Below are 27981 nucleotides of genomic sequence, written 5' to 3' on the forward strand. Positions count from 1 at the left end.
ATACCTTTTACAAAGGATCCTGTATTTTTTATGTAAAATGGGTTTCCGTCTACATCCAGTAATGCTAAATTTGCAAAAAAAAAAAACTAAATGTTGGCGTTACGAATAGTTGTGGTTACGAACCAGAAATGCCGTCGTCGTTACGAATTGACGGTGTTGCGAATTGTCCGTTACCATTTATCGGGTTAGGAACTGTCGCGTTAAGGTTCACACGCACCGAATCGGCATAGAGCGATCGGCTCGGACCGGTCGGCTCGGAACGCTACGATCGGTGGACTGTACCCGCGCACTGACTCGGTCACCTCGGCATCGGCAGTTTCGCACCTTTATTTTAATAAGTTACAGAGATGAGAACGAAGAGAAAATTTAGTATGATTTTTAATTTCAAATATATAATTATACATTTTTGTAATCAGTATTTCAAAAGCTATTAAATGAGGTGTCACATGATGTACTTTCCTATTTAAAAAAATCAAAGTTATGACTGTCACCTGAAGAAGAATAGAGTAAAGTTCGAAACATTGATGCTATAATATACTATGATCATTTTAAAAATCGACCTGTCCGAGCGTTTTGCTTATGTGCTAAAAATAAATAAGTTCATATTATAAATAAATAACACTTATTCCAGCGCACTGTATAAGTACAATAAAATTGGCTCATTTTCAATTAATCAATTTTGAAGTATTAATAGATAAATATATTATATATCTAGTACTAAGGGAACATCCATAAACTGGAAAAAGCGGGAAGGGGACTATTACGACGGTGTACGTCGTATATTTTTATTATTTGTGGTATTGTTTGGTATATTTAAATTTAATTTAATTTAAAAAGGTTCACGAATATAAGTATACCATATTTTAGAATAAAAAAGAATTTGTATTACTTTTATCGCATACTTTTCATTGCGTTTCATATTTCCTTTTTATCGGTCATAGTCATAATGTTACCATATGTTGTTCCTGAGTTTAAACAAACGGTTCTATAAAGAAAAACGCCTGGCATCAATAAATATTAAACTGCTGTCCATTTATTTACTGAATATTCTGTGTGAAACAATTCTTAAAAGAATGAATAGAAATAAAATATTCTATTTAGTTAGTACATTGTAGTTATTCTTATGAAAGAAATGGCGTTGAAATCAAAACAACATAAGTATCAAGATTTATATGATGCAGTTAATAAAGCATAGGAATTCCGATAATAAAAGTGTTGTCTTTTGTGCAAATAGAGTTACATAGTTGTGCAGTGAATTAAGAAAAAAATTACGCGGATATTAATGAGTTACATAATAATACTGATTTGAATACCTTCGTAATTAAAGTTTAAGAGTTAACTTTAAAATTAAAAATCCAGAAATACATGAAATTAAAAAAAAGACTTAGGACGGAAGGGAGGGAGTTTATAAAAAACTACAAAATTTTTACGACGCCGACGCAGTTTATGGATTTTCCCTAAACATAATATTAAAATTAAGGAAATATATTTTAAATTTAAAATAATATTAGGACAAATATGTGCTGAAATAAATATTTATTATTTACCGGAGAGTCCTGTTTTTTCGCTATCTCACCCCAAGCGTTTTCTTTTCTATTGGTGTCATAATATCTATTTTGGGAATCATATAATATTACATATTCCCGCACACTTTCTATCAGAAGTTCGTCAGCCATAGTGCGTTTCTTAAAAATTATACACTTGTTCCTTGCAATGCATAAAATACTAATAAAAATAAAAACATACACAACGGCGCCAACGGCATCGGATCATTCGGCGGGTTTTGCCTCTGCTAGCATTCTCCGCCGAAGCCGAAGCGATCTGACCGTTCCGAGTCGAACGTTCGTAAGCGGTGCGCGGTGGCTCATTTATTTCCATGTATAGCAAAATCTGCCGATTGCTCTTAGCCGAGCCGATCGCTCTATGCCGATTCGGTGCGCGGCCTGCTTTACTATATGTCATGGAACCAGAATTTTATGTTTTCATTCAGTCTCGATTGGTTTCCCTCATAGCTTATTATAAGTTCGGAACCGAAGTATAGCTAATATACATTTATGTTTCTCTTAATAACACCTGTCTTGATAATTGTGTGTGATGTCGGTTTTTGACCGTGGATTTAATCCATTAGCCGTTTCTTGGTAATTGACTACTAGCAATTCGTTTCATTAATATTAAACGCCATGAAACATGCAGATGTTCACTTATCCCGCATTTTAGTACTTATAACGTTTCTGCCCAAACAAAATTGAAGGACAGAAAATATTATCCAAGTTTTGTGCTCGTGGATTATTTTTATTGGACGTTATATGTAAACTAAATGATTAATAACAAGAAAATAAGTGTTTTGTTATATTGCACATTCAACAGAAATTGCTGCTTGTAAAACCTGTTTCGACATATCAGCAAATGCAAGCTTGCATTTTGGAAAAGTAAAACTGCAACTAAGGTTTAGGATTGGTCAATATGTAATTACAACAATGCACAGAATAGATATAGGTATAACACCACCGTATTACTAGTAACTATTTTTTTTTTTTTGTCTGCTACAGATAAATCTTTTTGCATATAATTAAACTATTCTACTTATACACATAATTTACTGCGCTAGTGTTGTCATTTTGTGTTTATACAGGGTGTTAGTAAATAAGTATGAAAAATTTTAAGGGCTAATTCTACATGAAAAATTAATGCCGGTTTGCTCTACAAACATATTATGTCCGCAAATGCTTAATTTCCGAGATACGGGGTGTTGACATTTTTATTTCAAACTGCCAATTTATTTATTGCTCTAAGACCAGTTGAGCTATAAAAATAAAATTTGGTGAGTTTTAGGAGGTAGTTATTACGCATTTTTTGACATACAATTAAGAATTTTGTATTCATCATTGGCGCGCCTACGGGTAAGGGTCTGAATTTTTTAAAGAAAAAAATAGTATGCCACTAAGATATTTCGAATTAAAAATTATTTTGAAATTCCACGTCTAATTTATGATAAAAAACCTTTCTCACCTTTTTTTATATGGTGCACCGTTTTCATGCAGAAAAATAAAACATCTTGACGCGTATTTTTCATTTTTTTAATACATTATCAAGAAATATCCAATATAATGATACTAAACTGGAACAATAACAGAAAATATTACTAATAAGATTTTAACTAGGTGCAGAGCTACACCAAATGTTAAAAATGACCTCCTTTAGAGGTTATAGAAGAATTTTATATTCATCATTGGCGAGCGTACGGGTAATAGTCTGGTTCATAGTCTAATAGGGTAATAGTCTTGGTTTGAATTGCTGGTTCAATTTACGTCAAAAAATCTTTCATTGCCTTTTTTTATATGCGGCGTCGTTTTTATGCAAAAAAACAAAACATCTTAACGTTTACAAAGTATTTGAACTAAGTTTCTATGCATATGGAAACTACCTCAATACTTTGTAAGCGTTAAGATGTTTTATTTTTTTTTATATAAAAACGGCGCCTCGTATGAAAAAAGGCAAGAAAGATTTCTTGTCGTAAATTGAACGAGGAATTCAAAAATGATTTTTAGTTTAACATATCTCAGTGGAGTACTATTTTTTTCTTCAAAAAATTCAGACCATTACCCGTACGCGCGCCAATGATGAATATAAAATTCTTCTGTTATCTGTAAAGGAGATCCTTTTAAACATTTCTTGCAGCTTTGCACCTAGTTGAAATCTTATTCGAATATTTTCTGTTACTGTTCTAGTTTAGTATTATTATATTGAATAGTTCTTGATGATGTATTAAGAAATGAAAAATATGCGCCAATATGTTTTATTTTTTGGCATAAAAACGGTGCATCATATGAAAAAAGGCAAGAAAGGTTTTTTATCAAAAATTAAGCGTGGAATTAAAAATAATTTTTAATTTGAAATATCTTAGTGGCGTACTATTTTTTCTTTAAAAAATTCAGAATATTATCCGTATACGCGCCAATGATGAATACAAAATTCTTAATTGTATGTCAAAAAATGCGCAATAACTACCTACTAAAACTCACTAAATTTTATTTTCATAGCTCAACTGGTCTTAGAGCAATAAATAAATTGGCAGTTTGAAATAAAAATTTCAACACCCCGTATCTCGTAAACGAAGCATTTACGGACATACGTTTATAGAGCAAATCGGCATTATTTTTTCATGTAGAATTAGCCATTAAATTTTTTCATACTTATTTACTAACACCCTGTATACGTGTAAAGAAATGCAACCTCTTTATACGATTCAACGGCAAAATTTTTGGGTAGATTGGCACACTTGTTGCAAATTGAATACATCCTGGCTAAGGCTGTAGATACCTCAGAAGAAGGGGTACTGTCCTTTGTACATAAAAAAATCATTAAAAAAGTTTGGGTGAGACGGGTACCGCATTTGGTAAATGCTTCTTCTTTTTAAGTTCCAACTTTTATCGAAGGTTGGAAATCTTCATACCGGACCGTGTTGACTGCCGCTCTAAATATGTATAGCTAAATGCTTATCTTAAATATAGTGCAATACTTATCCATGCAATGTTTTCAAAGCATTATCACATTTATTTTTATAACCATGGGTCCGAAGAAGATAATGTCTATTGACTTAAAGCTTGAAATCATAAAAAACATGAGCAAGATGTACGAGTAATTGACTTGGCGAGGATGTACGTGCGTAGCACATCAATGATATGTATTGTGCTTAAACAGAAGAAGTTGATAAAGGGCATAACGCCAGCTAAGGGCGTTACAATAATTTCTAAGCTCCGGACCTCTCTCCATGAAAAGATAGAGAACCTACCTGATGGTCTGGGTGACAGAGACGCAGCTTCAAGGAGGAATCTTAACACCAAGCATCATATTATTATTTAAGAAGGCACGGGCAATTTACGGTGTATTGCTGAAGCAGATCCCAAAGACTTCCACACACTAGGAATCGGAAAACTTGTTTAAAAGCCAGTCGGGGCTTGTTTGACAACTTTAGGAAAAGTACCGGCACTAACTCGGCCGTCAGGCATGGTGAGGCAGCAAGTTCGGATCTAAAGGCAGGTGAGGTTTACATAAAAACGTTTTCCGAACTGATAAAAGTTAAAGAATACATGTGAGTGGCGACTGCAAAATCAAGCCTCTGCTAGTATACCATTCTAGACATATCTATCTATCTATCTATTCGGAAAAACCCTGAGCCTTTAAGTCACATAAGTTTTTTAAAAGAAAAACTGCCAGTTATGTGGAGGGAAAATATGAAGCCATGGGTCACCAGAAAATTGTTTAATTGTGGATAAACATGGTGTTTGGCCCTTCTACTAAAAAATATCTACAGGAAAACAACCTACCCAAGAAAGTCCGTCTCGTCCTCGACAATGCCCCTGTTCATCCACCAAATCTCCAAGAAGTTTATTCGTAGAGTTCAACTTTATAAAAAATTCTGTACTTATCGCCCAATACCACTCCTATACTACAGCTGATGGATCAGCAGGTGATTATTAATTTTAAGAAGCTGTGCACCAAGCACATTTTTGGCGCTACTTTGAGACGATGGAGAACACAAACCTTACCCTTCGAGAGTTATGGAAGGATCGCTTTAACATCGTGATATGCCTAATAATTATTGATCAGACCTGGTTAGGTGTTAAAAGTACCTTAATATCTGCATGGAATAAGCTAGGACCTGAGGCTGTAGCTGAAAGGTCATTCCAAGGATTGGAACCCGTAGTGTTAGTTGTAGAGGAGCTTGTTTCTCCGGAACAATCCATGAGTCTGGAGGTGGATGAGAGAGATGTGAACGACCTTATCGAGAAACAGTCTCAGAAGCTGACAACCGACGAGTTACAAAATTATCATCCGCAGAAGGATACGGTGGTTCAACGAAAAATTAGGTTTGAAGAGGAGCTAGAGATGAAGGAGGATATATCTACAAACAATGACAGCTCTCAAGAAATACGAATCAGAATTGAACTGGCCAGAAGCACATTTACAAGAATAAAGAGGCTTCTCTGCTGTCGGGACTTGAAACCTTTAGTTAAAAATAGGACTGCTGAGCATAGACAAGCATAGAACTGAAGAAAATTGACGTGAGGAGACTGGAGACATTCTAGATGTGGATGTACCAAAGAGTACTGACGATCTCATGGGTAGATAGAATTACCAACGTAGAGGTAATGAGAACGTACTCATGTATAAGGAAAGAGAAGTACATACTTCTAACAATTAAGAGAAGAAAACTGAGATATATGGGACATGTGATGAGAGGAGATAAATATCTAATATTTTAGGTCATTATGCAAGAAAAAATTCAGGGATAAAAATCCATAGGAAGGAGACGTAACTCATGGCAGAAGAACCTTAGGGAATGGTTTGGATGTAGTAACAACGATTTTTTAGAGCCGCGGTCTCAAAAGTAAAAATCGCTATGATTGCCAACTTTCGAAGCAAAGACGGCACCTAGAGAACAATATATCTACAAGAGATATAAAAGAGATCTTGTGGATGTGAAAAAAAGTTGTATAATTCGTGGATAAAAATCACCCCTAAAAAGCTGCAACTACTGATCATGCATCGGAGTTGTTTATCGAAACTTGCCTAGCACATTTTCGCAATATCCTAAAAGAGAGGACGAAACAAACCTCCTTGGACAGTTCTTTTAAACGATCTGCAGGTGAAAATGAGCAAAGCGTGACAACAAAAGCGAAGACCAATTACGAAATTTAAGTGCTTCCGTAAGGACTTCACTTTTTCTTTTTTATGCTTTTACAGAATATGTATGTGTTATTTATAAATAAATGTTTCTTGTTGTAAATACATTTTTTTTCTAATTAAAAAAACACTTAACAAAAATAACTGATGTGGTTATTTTTTAGCTGGAACGGATTAATTGTATTTCAATTAATTTCGATGGGGAACGAATTAAAAGTGCCACTGTATTTCGAGGTACCCCTGTACTTAATATTATTACGAATTAAAAGTTTAGATCAAAAGAGAATTAGTCAAAAAAATTGCAGTTCTTTATGTTGTTACATTTATGTCACACCTATGTATATTATGTGCACTGTTGAAATAAAGAGTTATACAAAAATATTTAGTTCACACTAGATAAATCTATAAAGGAGCTGCGGGAAGTCTTGGTCAATGTGATTTCATTCCTAATCCAAGGAAGAGGCTTCAATATCCGGTATGTTATTGAGGTCGTTCTCCTTGTCCAGCACCCACTTATAGTAAGGGGGCCCCACCGTTGTGCAGTATTTCCTTCTTAAAGGTGTATCTCTCTTGACGTAGTACATGATGTAGAAGTTACACATTTCGTCGTTGTTTGTTGGCCTGAAATACATTACACAACTTAGAAGAAGCAGTTAATAGAGAGTTTTTAAGCCCCTTATTTCAGTAAAGTTAAACGTTATACGTTATTCTGCTCAAATAACGAATTACTTTATTAGCGGATAAGGTATTCCCTTATTTAGGTAGAAATAAGGTTCACGTTATTAAGGGATTATGTATTTGTAAGATTGCCAAATGTCATATATCTAAATCATAAAAAAACGAAAAAAAGTCATATGAGCTGAACCAAAGACAACTAGAATTAACGATGTATAAAATTGTAATCAAAGTTTGTCTTTTTTAAAAACTATCAAGTAATAAACATATAATATAATTGAATATAATAATCTGCTTGGCAACCCTCGTAGAACAATTCTAAATTACACCATTTCTAATCAAGTATATTCAAATGGGAAATAAGCCACAATTTTACCTAAAAATGATTTTATTAACGTTTCGACGCCCAAGTCGGGTGTCGTTGTCAAAATACAAAATAATGTATTTTAATAAAATAAATCATTATTTTGTATTTTGACAACGACACCCGACTTGGGCGTCGAAACGTTAATAAAATCATTTTTAGGTAAAATTGTGGCTTATTTCCCATTTGAATATACTTGATTATAAAAATGCCACAAGAAAATAGCTTCAGAACTACACCATTTCTTGAGAAATCTGACACTTGACTGAATTATCTTGTTAAAATTAGGATGGATTAGGAAAATTAGGTGTTCTGAAAGTAGTAAATTGTCTTTGGTGAACGTCTTAATACATTTTCTTCCATTATGGCAAATAATTCAATAAAATAGGTTATAGCACACAACTATCGTTTTATAGGTTACGTTTGCCAAATGTCAATTAACGTTAATCTGTGTGCGTATTTTCTGAAAGGATTCAAAAACTATTTTTCCACCTGTCTCTACCGAAAGTATACTTTTCCGGACCTGATTGTAGGGAGCAAAGTTGTACTTTTCCTCCCTAGGGAGGAAAAGTAAAAGTGACGTCAAGGTATTTTATTCATGAAATATAACTTATTGACGCCCTGTACAATATCTATTTTCTATTACGTAAGTATCTAAACATTTTAACGTTTATTTAAAAACACCCTCTATTCTGCAGAATGGTAAAAAACAGTAAATTGTTATTTTGATTTAACAATTTTTACATTAATAATTTGACTTATATTTGACAGTTGACAGTTATATTGTACCTACTTGTTAGTTTTAGTTCTAATAAATTTTATCTAACAATAAAACACTGAAAACGTTTGTTTTCTATACTTCCACAACATTTATTATAACTAAGTGACTACAGCTGTTTCGGCAGAGTGCCTTTCTCAAGTGATATAGTTTACAATGTGTTTGCCTTTTTAAGTCTTCAACTGAAGAGGTTGAGGAGTGGGGAGCTGTTTGTCTCGAGTTGGTCATTCAGAATTATATCTGTATTTTTCAGTTTATTAATTTCCATAGATTCTAAAAAAGATAGCTTAAGGCCTTTATTTTGAATATGCAGAATTTGAAACTCTTCATTGAAGGAATGATTATGATCTAGAAGGTGAAGTGCGTATGTAGAAGTGTCTGTTTTTCTATTGTTGAATGCCCTTTTGTGTTCTGCTATCCGTTTGTCAAAAATTCCGCCAGTTTGACCGATGTACGTTTTCGGACAGTCACCACAAGTTAGTTTGTACACACCACTCTGTAGTTGCTTTCTCTTTCGGCTTTTATTGTTCTTAATATATTTGCTTAAGTTGTTGTTAGTTCTGAAAGCTGGTGTTATTCCTTTCTTTTTTATGTATCTGGCTATTTTTGTTGTTATCTTGCCAGTATATGTGAGAGAGCAGAAGGTACTGGGTTCTTTCTGTGGCGGTGGATACACTAATTTCAGGGCTTTCTTATGGAGTTTTTGGTTTAAAATTTTGTTAACTGTTTGTTCGTTATAGCCGTTGTTTACTGCTATTTGTTTAATGATGTTTAGTTCTATCTCGAAGTTATTTTTTGTCATGGGAATTTCTGTCAGTCTATGTATCATGCTATGGTAGGCTGCTAATTTGTGTTGTGTAGGATGGGATGATGATTGTGTATTGTTGTGTCAGTACGGGTAGGTTTATGATATACGGAGAACTCATGTTTGTTGTGTAGTCTGGAAATCGTTACATCTAGAAAGTTTATGGAGTTATTCTGTTCTGTTTCTATTGTAAACTCAATATTATTATGAAGTGAATTAATATATGATAGAAATTGGTCAAGTTGTCTGTTAGTTCCTGTAAAGCATAACTCCATACAGAATAACTCCATAAACTTTCTAGATGTAACGATTTCCAGACTACACAACAAATATGAGTTCTCCGTATATCATAAACCTACCCATACTGACACAACTATACACAATTCATCATCCCATCCTACACAACACAAATTAGCAGCCTACCATAGCATGATACATAGACTGACAGAAATTCCCATGACAAAAAATAACTTCGAGATAGAACTAAACATCATTAAATAAATAGCAGTAAACAACGGCTATAACGAACAAACAGTTAACAAAATTTAAAACCAAAAACTCCATAAGAAAGCCCTGAAATTAGTGTATCCACCGCCACAGAAAGAACCCAGTACCTTCTGCTCTCTCACATATACTGGCAAGATAACAACAAAAATAGCCAGATACATAAAAAAGAAAGGAATAACACCAGCTTTCAGAACTAACAACAACTTAAGCAAATATATTAAGAACAATAAAAGCCGAAAGAGAAAGCAACTACAGAGTGGTGTGTACAAACTAACTTGTGGTGACTGTCCGAAAACGTACATCGGTCAAACTGGCAGAACTTTTGACAAACGGATAGCAGAACACAAAAGGGCATTCAACAATAGAAAAACAGACACTTCTACATACGCACTTCACCTTCTAGATCATAATCATTCTTTCAATGAAGAGTTTCAAATTCTGCATATTCAAAATAAAGGCCTTAAGCTATCTTTTTTAGAATCTATGGAAATTAATAAACTGAAAAATACAGATATAATTCTGAATGACCAACTCGAGATAAACAACTCCCCACTCCTCAACCTCTTCAGTTGAAGACTTAAAAAGGCAAACACATTGTAAACTATATCACTTGAGAAAGGCACTCTGCCGAAACAGCTGTAGTCACTTAGTTATAATAAATGTTGTGGAAGTATAGAAAACAAACGTTTTCAGTGTTTTATTGTTAGATAAAATGAACTTCCATCAAGTAACGGTCGAATCCATCAACTAATAAATTTTGTTGGTTAGTTACATAAATAAATTAAGTAAAAATGAAAAAATTACTTGTTATGTGAGGAAGGTGGAAAAACCATATGTATAACATGGGAGTAAAGTGCCTTTTCCTCCCTTGAATGATTACTGCCCTCCGCTACGCGTCGGGCAGTAAACTTCATTCGCGGGAGGAAAAGTAGCACTTTCCTCCCTTGTTATACAAATAGCTATTAAGCAAACATCATCATCATCAGTGGCGTTACAGATCTTTATGAGCCAAAGCCTTCTTCAGAACAATCCTCCATTCGCCCCCGTCTCTGGCAACTCTTCTCCATGCTCTAATTCCAATAGATTTCAAATCATTTTCTAGGTTGTCTTGGTACCTAAGTCTCGGTCTGCCTCTTGCTCGTTGTCCTATCGGCCCTCTTCGGTCAAAAACTTTTCTGACTATGGCATCTTCCTCTCGCCTGATTACATGACCTATCCATCTAAGGCGTGCTACCTTAATGAATTGTACAACGTCAGGTTCTCCAAAATTTCTATACAACTCAAAGTTGTAACGCCTGCGCCACAAACCTTGTTCTTTTATGCCACCATATATTCGTCTTACAATTTTTCGCTCAAAACGTTTGAGCAGTTCTTGGTCATTCTGAGTAAGTGACCAAGTTTCTGAGCCATATGTTAGCACTGGTCTTATTAGTGTTTTGTACAGTCAATTTAATTTTTCTAGGTATTTTTGAGGCCATCTGTCTTCTTAAGCCATAGTAGCACTTATTGGCGAGCACTATTCTTCTTTTAATTTCTTCACTGACATTGTTATCTTTAGTTAGCAGCGAGCCTAAGTATATGAAGGTGTCGACACCTTCCAGTTCTAGGTCGTCAATTATTATTCTTGTAGGTATCGGGTTGCTTGACCTAGTGCAACACATATATTTGGTCTTTTGAACATTTATATTTAGCCCCATTCTCTGTGCAGATGCTCTTACGACCGAAATGCTTCAGTCAGAGATTCTTTAGATCTTCCTATGATGTCTATGTCATCTGCGTATCCGACAATTTGTACTGATTTGTTAAAGATAGTACCATTCGTATTAATTTGGGACTCTCGAATTATTTTTTCTAATGCCAGGTTAAATAAGAGACACGATAGTCCATCTTAGTCCATTTTTGCAATGGAAGGGTCTTGAGAAATCGTTCTGGATCTTTATCACGCTCTCTGCTCCTGTGAGCGTAAGTTCAGTTCATTGGACAAGATGAGCGGTATTTTAAATTCTACCATAGCAAGTAGAAGTTTGCCTCTATTAACTGAGTCGTATGCGGCTTTGAAGTCCACGAATATGTGGTGGGTGTCGACGCCGAACTCTATGGTTTTTTCAAGGATCTGCCTCACTGTAAATATCTGGTCCGTTGTTGATTTATTAGGACAGAAACCGCACTGATATCCTTCTACTATTTCTTCAGCGTAGGGGAGAAGTCTTTTGTACAATACGTTGGACAACACTTTATATGTCATATTGAGTAGAGTGATGCCTCTATAATTATCACACACCATCATGTCTCCCTTTTTGTGTAGAGGGCACAGTACACCCAACTTCCAGTCTGTGGGTGTTTCTTTCTGTTGCCAAATTGCAGTTATCAGTTTATGCATGTGTTTTAAGAGGGTAAAGTATGATATGATATGAGGGTAAAGATGTATTAAGTAAACACGTAATCCCTTATTTACCACTCAATGCGCATGACAAGTATAACGTTTTACGTTTAACGTACGTCAAAAAGTAGGGGGTCTAAAAACTCTCTAATGTCGTTTATAGTAGAGTAAATTTCGCGTAGTTTACGCGAATGGAATGTTGGGTTTTCTGATGCTTAAAATATGCTCAAAATTTCGAATCCATCGGTCTTTCAAAATCGATCGATCAAAATACACTGGCGGCAAAAAATTTAGGTCACATTGAAATCCTGATGTCTTGTTGATATTTTCGGTTGTAAACTGCTGTTCGCGGTTGTAAACCGCTGGTACTGTATTTTGTAAAATAACTCTAATAATCGGAAAAAAATCTTCATATGTGGAGTGTATTTCCCCCTCTTGTATTAACCCTACAAGGACCAAGGAGGGTTAAAAAGTATCCACAACATCCATTGTATCCATTACATCCGATTTTCTAAATAACTTTGTTCCTAAAAATCTCAAATAATTATTAGTTGTCGGCGTACTACTGCCCTATTAGATGGCATAATTAGCATTTCTATAATTTAATTCATTTCCTCAAACTTTTATAAAAACTTGACAGTGCACTATAAATAATCCGCTTGAATACCTTCAACACCATCCCAAAATGGAAAGGGACGATATCATTCATGTGTCAAATTAGGAAAATCTAAAAGAAAAACGGCCAATAAATGAGTCAAGTGAGCCAAGAAGTCAAAAATGTTTCTGGTAAATAGGGAGAAGTGTATTTTTGAAGTGTTTAAAATAAATAATTCCTAGCTGAGCGCTTTCGGCTTAAAAAGCCATCTTCAGAGCTATGCTACAATAAAAAGGTCTCTAATGAATAATTGATTTTAGAATTCAAAGTTTAACTTACGCCAAAAGGTTCAAAATACCACTATGAAGAGAGATGGATCCCATGTATGATATAAAAATACTTCTATTTCTTCTGCAGTTTTTTTATTTGATGGAAAAAACCTTGTCTGACTGTTGAAAAAATGCTCAAATTTGCTGTTGTTTTTGAGGTCGGAAAAATGTTTCTGTATCCTACGATGATGCAAATTCCACTGGAGCCGAAGACTCGGGGTAAATTATAAATTCGTATCTTTTAACTGTTCCGTCTGTATTAACGTCTAGGAATAATATAAATGTGTTATTTTTAAATTAGTTTAAATAAAAAAGCACGTTAATTTATGTGTGGACTTTTTTTGACCCTCCTTGGTCCTCGCTGTTTCTACTAAACGGTTGTGTGGTATTATAATATCACCCTGTACAAAAGATGTTTTATTGAAAGTAAATTGTCCGCCCTTGACCAAGGCCGACGCGTGAGGTTGCAAAGTTCATTCTAATATATACATAAGTAAACGCCCGATGATATGATACCATTATTATTATTGTTATATTGTAATAGTTGGCAGTAACCACGTTTAAGATAGGTCGTGATTATAAAAAAGTTATTATGATTTAGTCATCGATATGGTAAACCAAAAATATATGTATTTGAATAGAAATAAGAGTTTTAATTAATTGGGACCAGAAGGCAGTAACAACACGCTTATTTGTGACAGTTGGTCCTGCGAGGGTTAATGACAGCTTTTAGGCGACGAGGCGTACTTTCAATTAAATTACGGATCACATTCTGATCAATGTTCTTGCCCAGCTCGTGGACAGTTCTTGAAACGGGTGTATACCTTCGGATCTTCTTCTTCTTCAGGTTCCTTCCCCTATCGGAGGTTGGAAATCATAATCGCTATTTTAATTTTATTGGCCGCACTTCTGAACAATTCTAATGAGCTTCAACCGAACCACTCTCTCAAATTTCTTAGCCAGGACATTTTGCGTCGTCCTGGGTTTCTCTTCCCTTGTATCTTCCCTTGCATAATTAACCTAAGTAATACGTACTTCCCGCCCCTCATTACATGACCCAGATATTGAATCTTTCTAATTTTAACAGTTTTTATGACTTCACATTCTTTCTTCATTCTTTGTAACACCTCTATATTAGTTACTTTTTCAGTCCACGACATTCTGTGGATTCTCCTGTAGCACCACATCTCAAAGGAGTTTAATTTTTTGATTCCAGACTGTTTTATTGTCCACGCTTCCATGCCGTATAGTAAAGTAGAAAAAACGTAACAACGTAGCATTCTTGTGCGGATCTCTAGATTAAGGTTACGGTTGCAAAGTAAGTTCTTCAATTTTATGAACGTGTTTCTTGCCATTTCTATTCTAGATCTGATTTCTTTTGTTTGATCTCCATCTTCGGTTAGCCACGTTCCTAAATATTTATATGTTGTTACTCTTTCGATCGTTGTATTATTGATGATCAGGTTATCTACATTTTGTGGTTTTTTTTTGAGAATATCATTGATTTCGTTTTCTTGAGATTCATTTGCAGTCCGTACCTTTCACATGCATTTTATACATGTTGTATTATGTACTGTAGATCTTCCATATCACTTGCAAATATGACCGTATCGTCCGCATATCTAATATTATTAATGCTATTTCCGTTGACCAAAATACCTTCCACAATATCCAATAAAGCTTCTTGAAATATCACTTCACTGTAGACGTTGAATAAGAGTGGTGAAAGTATGAACCCTTGTCGAACTCCTCTAAGTATACTTACTTCCTCTGTCAGTTCTCCTTCGAATCTTACTCTTGCTTTCTGATTTTGATACAGATTCTATATAATTTGTAGATCTCTACTATCTATGTTTTGGTCTTAAGAATATTTAAAAGCTGTTGTAGAGAATACTTAAAAGATGTTGAACTCTGTCAAAAGCTTTTTTAAAATCTATGAAGCAAGCATATATGTCCTGATTCATATCCAGACATCGTTGTGTAAGAATATTGACTCAGAATAATGCCTCTCTAGTTCCTAAACCCTTTCTAAAACCCATCTGTGAATCACTTATTTCTTGTTCTAATCTCACGTGGATTCTGTTATGTATGATTTTAAGGAAGGTTTTCAATGTGTGGCTCATTAATGCAATTGTCCGATAGTCATTGCAATCTTTAGCATTTGTGATTTTTGGAATCGTTACAAAAGTTGAGAGAAGCCATTCTTTGGGTATGTGTCCCGTCTTGTATATGAAGTTAAAAAGGTCTACCAAGACATCAATATTATCTTCATCAATTATCTTCAATAGTTTAATTGGTATTTCATCGGGTCCTGGAGCTTTTCTACCTTTTGTGTGTTTTATGGCATAAATAACTTCCTCTTTCATTATTTCTGGTCCCGTGGTTTCTCCGTCAACTTCTAATTGTTCTACTTTTTGGTCATAAAATAGGTGTTCAATGTATTCTTTCCATCTACCTAGTTTCCATACCTTCGGATACTTCGGCTTAACTCATCCCAGACATGGTCGATAGGATTCATGTCTGAACTGAGTGGTGGCTAATCATACCGCCTAAATCCCACTTCAAAATATTCTCTGACAACTCTGGCAGTATATGGGTGTAGCATTATCTTGCATGAAAATGACATGTTCGCCCATATATTCATCGAAGGCATAATATGATCATCTAAAACTTCTGCAATGTATCTGTGAGCCGTAAGGAAGGGATTTTGTATGAAGACTAAAAGTGTGCATGCTTGTGAAGTAATTTCTGCCCAGACCATAAGCGACTCACCGTCAAATTGGAGTTGCACATCAGTACAAGCCGCAGCATATCTTTCTCTGGGTATTCTCCATACTCTTTGAGTATGGAGAATACCCGGAGACCATTGAGACAAAAAAGTGACTTACATGAAAACAGTACGTTGCTCCAATGTACCGGGTGTCCCAATAAGAATGGCTCTCGGCCATATCTCAGGAACCGTTTATAGTAGAGCTTTGAAATAAAAAATTTTATAACAAAAGTTGCCTCAGGAAAAGCCTGGAAATTATTTTCATAATTGTGGGTCCACCGCTAGAGGGCGTAATTGAATATCAAAAATAAAAAAATCTAAATTTTACAAAATGTTCCTAATGAAGGGGCACTGGAAATCCGATTATTGTATTCTTCATCAATTTCTGCGCATATTTGATTTAACAAGTTTAACTCTACCTTTGCAAATAAGAGGTGGGGGTGAGTGGGAACCTTGTTATGAAAAAATAGCTGTAAGTCCGGTTCTGCTAAATCAAATTTTGAAAACTGGGTCTTGCTGAACACAGATCTTTTTCTTCAATGTAAGCGTGATAATTTTGAACCATCCTAATAAGTAATAAGCCAGCTGGGAGGCGTTATTTAATTTTTTTCAGAAATCTAGTTTTCTTTGGAAAATATTAAATACAAGTATGCATTTTTAATCATACTTTATAAAATTAGATTAAATTAGCAATAGAATAGCGAAAACCGCATGTCGATACCTTTTTTCTATCTCAAGATATCTCGAGAAACGTGTAAATTTTATACATAACTGTAACTATCACCGGTAAACTAAGTTAATGAAAAGTAGTGTGCTGTGGAAAAAAACAAAATAACATTTTCCAGATGTCAGCGTATAAAAATATAATTAATTAAAACAACAATATAAAGAGAAACAATACTATTAAAATTAAATATAACACAGAACAAAAAGAACTACTTAGTGACGACCTAAGTATTCAAATTGTTGCCCATCATACACTACTCTAGAATACATTATCCAGAGAATACTAAACGCCATTCAAAGCATATCGAGAGCAGAAGTTGAGACTGCTGTTCAATCTACTCTTGAAAGAGTAAATGTTTGCAACGAAAATGATGGGCAAAAATTTGAACGTTTATGTCATCACTAAATAGTTGTTTTTATTTCTTTGTAATAGGGCTTTTCAACGCTTCTCATTTGTTTCGAGCCTCTGTCATATGCCGTATAATCCGTGTATAATATTAATATACGAGATATGAACGAGGCTCGAAACAAATGAGAAGCGTTGAAAAGACCTAATATACGTTGACAGCTGGAAAATGTTTCTTTGTTGTTTCCATAGCACACTACTTCTAATGAATTTCGTTTACCGGTGACAGTAACAGTTATGTTTTTAAATTTACACGTTTTTTAAGATATCTCGAGATAGAAAAAAGGTATTAACATGCGGTTTTCGCTATTCTGCTGGTAATTTTGTCTAATTTTGTAATATGGTATTAAAAATGCATGTTTGTATTTAATATTTTCCAAGGAACACTAGATTTCTGAAAAAAATTAAATAACGCCTTCTAGCTGGCATGTTACTTAGTAAGTTGGTTCGAAATCATAACTTTTACATTGACGAAAAAGATCTGTCTTCAACAAGACCAAGTTTGCAAAATTTGATTTAGCAGAACCGGACTCACAGCCAGTTTTTCATAACAAGGTTCCCACTCACCCCCACCTCTTATTTCCAAAGGTAGACCTAAACTTGTCAAATTAAATATGCGTAGAATTTTATGAAGAATACGACGATCGGATTTCCAGTGCCCCTTCATTAGGAAAATTTTGTAAAATTTAGATTTTTTAATTTTTTATATTCAATTACGCCCTCTAGCGGTGGTCCCACAATTATGAAAATAATTTCCAGGCTTTTCCTGAGGCAACTTTTGTTATAAAATTTTTTATTTCAAAGCTCTACTATAAACGGTTCCTGAGATATGGCCGAGAGCCATTCTTATTGGGACACCCGGTACATTATTCCCATTGATAAAAGTCTTGGCAAAGTTTAATCTTGCTATCCGATGCCGGCGTTGTAAGTGCAATGTCACATTATGCGTTTTGACCGGATGCGGTGGAAACGCATCCGTTTCCAACGCAACCGGACCGACCTGTCACACTATGCGTTTTGACTATGCGGTGGAAACGCATCCGGTCAAAACGCATAATGTGCCATTGTACTTACGGTGGGCCTTTAGCTATTTTTCTGCAAGATAATCCAGCAGCTCGGAGCCTTATTCTAATGGTCCATTCACTAGCATTAACAATTCTCGCCTCTTGAAGTTGATTTCGTAAGAAAACCGCAGAGGCTCTTCTATTGTGCAAACTTGCGGACACCACAATCCGATCGTCCAGGGTTACCAGACCTAGGGAATTTTCCCTATACCTTTTTTGGGAATTTTGAGCTAGCTTAGGGAAAAAAGGAATTTTATTCAATTCTATGAAAAATCTAGAGAATCTTAATATTTGTAAGACGATTTTAGAAAAGCTGTTATATTTTATAAACTTTACAAAATTTCACATATTGCCTATCTACTTGGAAATCGTATTATTCGGGAATTCGGGGAATCACAGCGATGAGTCAAAGTTTAGAAGTGAAGAGAATATGACACATTCAGATCGATTTTTACGATTATTCCCCATTTGTTATTAAAGGCAAACAAACATCAAGATTATGTTATAAATTCATAATTAATCAGGATTTCTGATTTCTGGGTTGTAGGATTAAATTATACAGGGTCCCGAAAAGATTGGTCATAAATTATACCACTGATTCTAGGGGTAAAAATAGGTTGATTGAACCTCAGTTACCTATATACAATAATGCACACAAAAAAAGTTACAGCCCTTTGAAGCTACAAAATGAAAATCGATTTATTTTAATATATCGAAAACTATTAGAGATTTTTTATTTAAAATGGACATGTTGCATTCTTATGGCAGCAGCATCTTAAAAAAAATTAAAGTGAAATTTGTGCACCCCATAAAAATTTTATGGGGGTTTTGTCCCGTTAAACCCGCCCAAACTTTTGTGTACGTTCCAATTTAATTAATATTGCATTACCATTAGTTAAACACAATATTTTTAAAACTTTTTTGCCTCTTAGTACTTTTTCGATAAGCCATTTTAGGTATATTTTGGTAATGATAAAAAGTGACATCAAAAAAAGACTAAGGGACAAAAAAGTTTTAAATACACTGTGTTTAACTAATGGTACCACAATAATAGTTTAATTGGAACGTACACAAACATTTGGGGGGTTTAAAGGAGCAAAACCCACAGAAAATTGTTATGTAAATATATTTAAAAAGAAGCCGCATCTCGATAAAATCTGGCTTATCAAAAAAATACTAAGAGACAAAAAAGTTTTAAAAACGTTGTGTTTAACTAAAGGTACCACAATAATGAATTAATTGAAACGTACACAAAAGTTTGGGGGGGTTTAAGGGAACAAAACCCCCATAAAATATTTATGGGGTGGACAAATTTCACTATAATTTTGTTTTAAGATGTTTCTGACATAAGAATGATACATGTCCGTTTTCAATAAAAAATCTCGTAACAGTTTTCGATATATTGAAAAAAATCGATTTTCATTTTGTAACTTCAAAGGGCTGTAACTTTTTTATGAGCATATTTGTACTAAGGTAAGTTAGGTTCAATCGAACTATTTTTGACCCCAGAATGTGCGGTATAATTTATGACCAATCTTTTCGGGACACCCTGTATATCGGAGTCCATATTATATAAAGTCCAGGAAGAGATTTTTCTGGGATCGGGTTCCACTATTACCATGATATAAACAATGATGTTGGCTTAAAACTTCGATTTGCTAGAATCAATTTCTATAGTTGGACTATTATTATTTATATTTTAGTTGGACACAACATTTTGTCACAGTGTTGAGTCAAAAAAGAACACTCTATATATAAATAGAAAATATAAAAATATTAGATAACCATAAATGTTCGATTTTTGATTGGTGTGTCACTTGTCAATAAAAGTTTTTAATTTTGACCATTTCGGACATTGTACAGTTTGGGAGTACAATGCTAGAAGTGTACAATATTTTTCGTACAATGCTAGGATTGTCCAACTTCGGGCTTTGCTCGTCCAACATATACACAAAAATACTAGATCTACTCGCGGAGTACATCCTGAACTTACCCAGAGGGAGAACGCCTGCGCATTAGCTGTTCAGAGGGAAAAATTCGACCTTATCTAACGCAAAATTTTGTAATGCGCATGCGTTCTCCCTCTGGGTAAGGATGTGCTCCGCGAATAGACCTATTGAAAATATATAGGGTAAAATGGTTGTCAAGTTGTTAGGGAAATCTAGGGAAATGTTGGCGAAAATTCTAGGGAATTAAAAAAATCATCTGGCAACCCTGCGATCGTCTCTTTGGGTGGGTATTTGATTTCGCCCGGATCCTAGCATTCTGGTTATTAGACCAGTCTCCTCATAGCGCTGGTACACATTTTAAACTGCACATAGACTACTTCCAACAGCTCTTGCAGTTTCACGTTGTTCGCAGCCATTCTGTATCAATGCTAAAATTCTTGCCACAGTAACAGGATCAAAAGACATTAAGATTCATTAGATATACACCATTAACAATACACTGAACCACCGATAGGTTTAACACACAAGAAAAGAATACTTACTTGAACAATTGGCAATTAACCGTAATGGTTCCGCTAGAGTGAATGCAGATATTTCATAAAAAAGTCGTAAATACGTTACAGTACAAAAAAATATCAACAACAAATAATGATACATCATTTCTAGGAAAGCAATAATATATATCAGCGCCTTCTAAGAAACCAATAAAACCGTAAACAAATTACTACCTCAAAAAAAAATTTAAATGTGACCTAAATTTTTTGCCCGCCAGTGTATTTTAAAAGTTGTTTTATTTGTTTATCCCAAATTAAATATTTTTGCAACAATGTAAGTCAGATAATAATGAAGTTGCAGTAATTCTCCGGGTAGCTCATAAAAGAAGGTTTATTCTATCAATATTATTTAAAAAAAAAATTAAATAAAAAAAACAATTTTAAATATTGCAAAATTATTTTGCAGAAACAGGTCGATTTTTTGCTATAAACATTTAGAATAACTTTCTAACCATTTAACCAACTATTTAATTTTTCATCTCGAAAGCTGTTTTTATCGTCTGTATTTACAGTAGTTTTCTTAATATACAGTGTGTCCACGGATGGGGTGCCCAAGAGGAAAAACTTTTTTATTTTCAATTTTAGCGAAAAATTTCATTCTTGATAAAAAGTTTTGCTTGTTATAAAGCCCCATAAAACGAAATAAAATTCAAGTTTTTCAAAAGCTGCTTAATTTTGTAGCAAATTTTATGTAAACCCCTATCAATTTTTGCACTAAGTTCGAAATCGTAACTATAATCTAGTGTTGCTAAATTACAATGTGGCTTAGTAACTGTCAACTCTGATAAACAATTTGCGAATTGTCATTCTTTTTCGACAAGAAAATGTTAAGCATCCAACAATAAATTGTTTGTTGAACGCTTAAAATTGTCGAAAAAATGATAATTCGCAAATTATGTATCGGAGTGGACAGTTACTAAGCTACTTTGTAGCTTAGCAACACTAGCTTATTGTTACGATTTCGAACTTAGTGCAAAAATTTATAGGGAATTACATAAAATAGGCTACAAAATTAAGCAGGTTTTGAAAAACTTGAATTTTATTTCGTTTTACGGGGTTTTAGAACAAGCAAAACTTTTTATCAAGAATGACATTTTTCGCTAAAATTGAAAATATAAGTTTTCCCTCTTGGGCACCCCATCCGTGGACACACTGTATTTTTAAAAATTGAATAAATATACAGAGTGGGCCAAAGGAAACAGCCCACCTCGATATTTGGCAGTATTTATTAGATTTTAAGGAAATGAAGAAACAGGTCGATTTTTGATCTAAGGGAGACACATTTTTACGGTACATACATCTGTCATTTGTCAACCCCCTCCCTTCCATGTCCCCCACCCCTTATGTGTAAATAGGGAATAGGGGTCATGTGCTACCTCATTTGAAAGGTTATTTAATTCTCTATCCAGTAATATTAACATTGACATAATTATTTATACAGGGTGTCCAAGAAAAATTATTTTGAATTAAATTAATTGACACAAAAAGAAGAATGTATGCATTTTTTTTAACTCAAAATACATTCTACTACTGACAGAAAACAGAAAAATGTTTATTTGACAAATAAATATTGTTTTTCGCTTACATTCAATATTCAATCTACCAAGAGGCAGATGGGTGGCAGCTTGAACATTGAAATTAAGCGAAAAGCAATGTTTATTTATCAAAAAACATTTTTTTCTGTTTTGTGACAGCAGTAGAATGTATTTTGAATTAAATAAATTACATACATTCTTCTTTTTGTGTCAATTAATTTAATTAAAATATTGTTTTCTTGGACACCCTGTATAAATGATTATGTTAATGTTTATATTACTGAATAGAGAATTGAACAACCTTTTAAATGAGCTAGTACACGACCCTATTTCCTATTTAAAAATAAGGGGTGGGGGAAGTGGAAGGGAGGGGTTGACAAATGACAAATGTATGTACCGTAAAAATGTGTCCCTCTTAGATCAAAAATCGACTTGTTAAAATCTATTAAATACTGCAAAATATCGAGGTGGACTGTTTTCTTTGGCCCACTCTGTATAAATTTCTATTCTTGAAAAGGATTGTTTAAGACTGATAAATTTACTCACCCAACTTGGGTAAACCTGTTTCTATGCGAACTGTCCATTGTGCATCGAGCAGCCTAAGAATAAATACAAATATATCAGTTTCAATACATACAAAATAAAGCGTGAAACAATAAATGAAGACTTTAATAACTATTCTTACCAAACGGTCTCCTTGGCTGATAGGAGTATCATCGAACACTGGATAAAACATCTGAGGTGTGAGTGGGTCTCTTTTGCCTATCAAAGACCAATGATCGAATCCATCTCTGTCTCTTGTCACTCTATAGCCAGAAACAACTTTACCTAATAGAAAATATGTGAAATTAATTTAAAGTAGAGAAATTCAAAATTTGTTAAATGGAGAAAAAATTACACTTCAATAAGATACGGTTGAATACTCCAATATATGAATTTTACAAATTAAAGGGCAGATGTCGGGTACAGTTTTTTATTAAATCTTGTGCAAGTACTTTCTCTCTTAGAGCATCATCAGGGGTATCTGTAGGTAAAGTTAGTCGTGATTTGAATGTCGTCTACTAAAAACGTCAAATAAATAATTATACAAATTAGATATAAATACACTCGATCGAGTCGATCGGATAGCTCAGTGCGACTAGCGGCTGACCCACACTTCACTTCGCCGTGAGGTATGTGCGTTCAAGCCCAGCCCAGGCCATCAGAAAAACAAAAAGGCTAACGCGTCAGTATAAAATTCTAAATGTGAATCTGGCGCTTAGACTAGAATATGCGGGCATCTGATCGACCTGTGAGGGAGCAGTACGGCAAGGGATAAGGGCTTGCGGCTCGGTGAAACTCCCCCATAGATCCCTACCGAAGGGCGTTGACGCCTAAGAACGGTGTATACAGATATAAATACACATATAAGTGCTACAATCAATGACGAAGAGGTAGAAGCAAAGATCAAGAAGCTAAAAAACAGAAAATCACCTGGAACGGATGGTATACCCAATGAAATTTTAAAATATGGAGGCCCTGAACTTGCAAGTAAACTGTCGCAACTCTTTAAAAAAATCTTAAACGAAACAGAAACACCAGAGGAATGGCATAAGAGCATCACAATCCCCATATTTAAAAAAGGACAAAAAACTTGCCCACAAAACTACAGAGGAATAACCCTCTTAAATACAACTATGAAACTTTTCACGGGTATTCTCAAGGACAAACTGGAAAGACAAATCACTAATGCTGAAGAACAACAAGGTTTTACAAAGGGGCGATCTATAACAGACGCAGTATTTATAATAAAACATATAAACGAAAAAGCTATAGAGTTCAGCATGCCAGCGTATATTTGCTTCTTTGATCTGACAGAGTTCGCCTGGGAAGGCGTTTGACAGAGTTCGCCTGGGAGACATTCTAAATATATTAATAGAAAATAAAACACCGACCAGCATAACAAAGATAGTCCATAACCTAAATAACAACAACGTAACCAAAGTTAGAGCAGAAGACCAGTTCACTGAAAATATTCCAACACCGGGAGGAATTAGATAAGGAGACAGTTTAAGCCCTTCTTGTTTAACCTAATGGGCAAAATTATAAAAAAAAGTAACATCTCTTAATCTTGGATATAGAATGGGCAAGAAAAGAATTGGTATGGTGTGTTACGTAGATGATGCAGCAATTATTGCTGAATCAGAAGAGGATCTTCAGAGACAGCTCTTTCAGTTCTTTCAAGTAAGCCGCCAACTAAATACGAACATTTCTACCAACAAAACTAAATGTATGGCAATAGCAAAAGATCCGCTCAGATGTAAGTTAGTTGTTGAGAACAACCCCATAGAACAGGTGATGCAATTCAGATATCTGGCCATAGATATATCAAGCACTCACGACCCAGTAAAGGACCTGAGGAGTCAGATCAACAAAGCATCGGCATTGTCAGGATGTCTGCGGGAGATAGTCTGGTCAAATCCGTATATGCGCACAGATAGTAAAATTAGACTTGCATACGACCGATCATGACATATGGCATAGAAGTGCGCGAAGACACCAACAAAACGAAACAGATACTAAAAGTTGCCGAAATGAAAACCCTAAGAACAATAGTGGGGAAAACAAGAAGAGACAGAGTTAGAAATACAGACATTAGAGGGCAATGCTAAACTCAAGATATTCTAAGATGGGGCAGGCAGCGCAAGAGGATGTGGTACAACCATGTAAGACGAATGGATGAGAATAGACTCCCAAAAATTGCCCAGAAAGCAACACGCCCGGTTTAAGACCCCCGGAAGACCACCTAAAAGATGGAGGGATAGTTGGCAATCTACCTCCCAGGAAATTAACCAGAGGCAGCTTCAAAATTAAACAGATCGAAAGATCTCCAAGAAGTAAAAGAAGAAGATATAAATTATATGTCTTTGGTATACAGGGTGTTTGGTAAAGAGTGGGCCACAGCTTAACCTTAGATTCCTGAGGTTAAAATACGTCGATTTAAGCTAACTTACCTTTGTACGAAAGTTGGTAATAACTGAAATACAGGGACAAAGTTAAACTTTTATTTTATTTATTCTTGAATATTTCCTAACAGGCATGAGCTAACAACACGAAATTTGGTAAGTTGAGATTTTTTGGGACGAGAAATCTAAATTCGCCACTAAAAATGATGTTTACCCAGAGGGCGCGACATACATGTTTCAGCGCTTATTTAATACGTTCAATTTTTTTTATCCCCCACTCTACATACTTTTTGAATGAAAATTTTTATTCTCTTAATATTTTTACTTAAAAAAGAAATACTACATTCATCTTGCTAAACTTAACCGTTTTCGAAATAAACGCATTTTAAATTTGCGATGCAATATAATGTTTTGCATAATATCATTGTAGTTACACCCGAAAAATAAACATAAAACCATAATAATTGTGAAAGTTCTCATATTTATGTTATTGCATTGCAAATTCCATTAGAAGAAATTTGCGATACATTTTTGGAAATTATTATGGCTTTAAGTTTATTTTTCGGGTGTAACTACAATGATATTATACAAAAAAATATGTTGCATGGCAGATTTAGAATGCGTTTATTTCGAAAACGGTTAAGTTTAGCGAGATGAATGTAGTATATCTTTTTTAACTAAAAATATTAAGAGAATAAAAATTTTGATTCAAAAAGTATGTAGAGTGGGGGATAAAAAATTGAACGTATTAAATGAGCACTGAAAGACGTATGTGGCGCCCTCTGGGCAATACATCATTTTTGGTAACGAATCTAGATTTCTCGTCCCAAAAAACTCCCGTTTACGAAATTTCGTGTTGTTAGCGCATGCCTGTCAGGAAATATTCAAGATTAAATAAAATAAAAGTTTAATTTTGACACCCTGTATTTTAGTTATTATCAACTTTCGTACTAAGGTAAGTTAGCTTAAATCGACCTATTTTAACTTCAGGAATCTAAGGTTAAGCTATGGCCCATTCTTTACCAAACACCCTGTATATGTATTATAAATTAATATATGTATTATAAATAATAGAATAAATAATAAGTGATTATTGTCCGATTCACAATTATGATTCAAAAAAATAATTTTGAAAATCATACTCTAAATAAAAAAATATGAGTATTAATAATGGATGTTGCCGCTTCTGTCACTTAGGACTTCTTGGAGCAGGTTCGGCAATCCATTCATGATATCTTAGATATCGATTGGGGAATATTGTGCCACTCCTCTACCGCAGTCATATTGAGCTCTTGAGAAGGATGTAGGGGCTGGTACTCTTGCTCTTGTCCCAAATGTGTTCAATTGGTTTAAGATCGGGACTGCGTGCCGGCCTTGGTAAAACTTGAACCCCTACCTCATTAAAGTGCTTACGGGTGATTATTGCGGTATGGCAACGTGCATTTTTATGCATTAATCTAAAGTTTTCACTAATCAAAGATGCGAAAGGCATGACATGGTCTTGGATAAATTCTTCCACGTACCTTTATGCATTCAGACTACCTCTATCGAACACAACATCTGGGGCCTGATTATCATTGATTTCGAAGTCGCGATTTAATTTCGATTTCGCAATGATGGTCGCAATTTATAGCGATTCTTATTCATTTCGATATTAGTTACAACTGGGGATATTAACGTTATCATTTTGACACTGCTCAGAATTTGGGTTGGCGCTCCTGTTTATTGGATTTATTGGCTACGCAACAACCGCAACATTTGTGCACAGTCTGGGAAATTTATCGAAAAAATGTCATTTTTGGGAAGTTATTTACCAGCTATTTTATTGCTAAAATCGAATCTTAAGATTGCATATATTTTTTTTTATTTGTTTTTATTTAATGTCGTCCGAACCACTGGGGTTATAAACGACAACAATCGAAAATACATTATTAAAAATAAACAGTTATTACAATATTAAGTACATACATATGAACCAACAAAAAGGAAACCTGGAAAATTTGTGGTACAATTAAATGTCCTTTATTCCTATATCCGTTAAAAACTTGATGATGTTGTTGATATTTTTATCGTCTCCAAGAAGCTCAGATATGTCTCTGGGAAGGTTAAATTTACTTCTCGTTTGCTGGTATTTTTGACAGTCGGATAATATATGTTTAATTGTTACATTTGTTTGACACTGCTGGCAGAATGGAGGATTGTCTCTAGTTATTTTGTATAGATGTGTATGACGGGTGTGACCAAGTCGGAGCCGAGTGAAGATAACTTGTTTTTCCTAGGTAGAGAAAAGGCCTGTTTTTGTACAGCGTTGCCTTTAATTTGTTTTAATTTTTCGGAACACTGCGACCACTTGTTTTGCCACGTACAACTAACTACGTTTTTAAGACACAATTTCACATCACCTGGCACAATTTTATTTAGATGAACTTGATCACTTGTTGCATTGCATATATTATTAGTAATATGGGGTATGACTATGACAAGTCCGCAGAAAGTGTTTATTTATAAACAAATTAGCACTTCTAAATCTTCTTTTTTTTTCAATTAGTGCTCTGTAACTACTAATTTTTTTCCTCTAAACCAAAAACACTTAAATAATTTAAAAATCCACAAGAAAGAACTTCCTGTAGTTGGCTGTATACCATTAATTACAAGTGAAATTTAATAAAACATTTTCTTCTTGGTAAAAGGTATATTAGTTTAAAAAGCCCTAAAGGGCTACAAACATATGAACAAAACGTTTTTCGCTCTGTAACAAGAGCATCATCAGTGTTACAAGAACATGGTGAGCCAACCAAAAAATACAAAGGTCAAAGGTTTTTTAAACTAATATACCTTTTACCAAGAAGAAAATTTTTTATTAAATTTCACTTAAATAATTTAGTTCTGCAAAGTTATTTTTTTCCGATTTC

The 27981-nt window shown here is 34.4% G+C and overlaps 1 protein-coding gene across 1 annotated transcript in view; it reads right to left on the reverse strand.

Annotated features, from left to right (window-relative positions):
- Nucleotides 1–362: 362 nt before the first annotated feature.
- The window catches only part of LOC126893338 (peptidylglycine alpha-hydroxylating monooxygenase), a 102718-nt gene continuing 75099 nt past the window's right edge, over nucleotides 363–27981 (reverse strand). Inside the window, exons 8-10 of the mRNA XM_050663398.1 lie at nucleotides 22810–22952; nucleotides 22671–22723; nucleotides 363–7308 (exon numbers count right to left, since the gene is read on the reverse strand). Coding sequence (XP_050519355.1) covers nucleotides 7134–7308; nucleotides 22671–22723; nucleotides 22810–22952 — 371 coding nt within the window. The 3' untranslated portion in view covers nucleotides 363–7133. The remainder of the gene's footprint in view (nucleotides 7309–22670; nucleotides 22724–22809; nucleotides 22953–27981) is intronic.

This window comes from Diabrotica virgifera, chromosome 10 (assembly GCF_917563875.1).
Source record: "Diabrotica virgifera virgifera chromosome 10, PGI_DIABVI_V3a".
Classification (NCBI taxonomy): Eukaryota; Metazoa; Arthropoda; class Insecta; order Coleoptera; family Chrysomelidae; genus Diabrotica; species Diabrotica virgifera.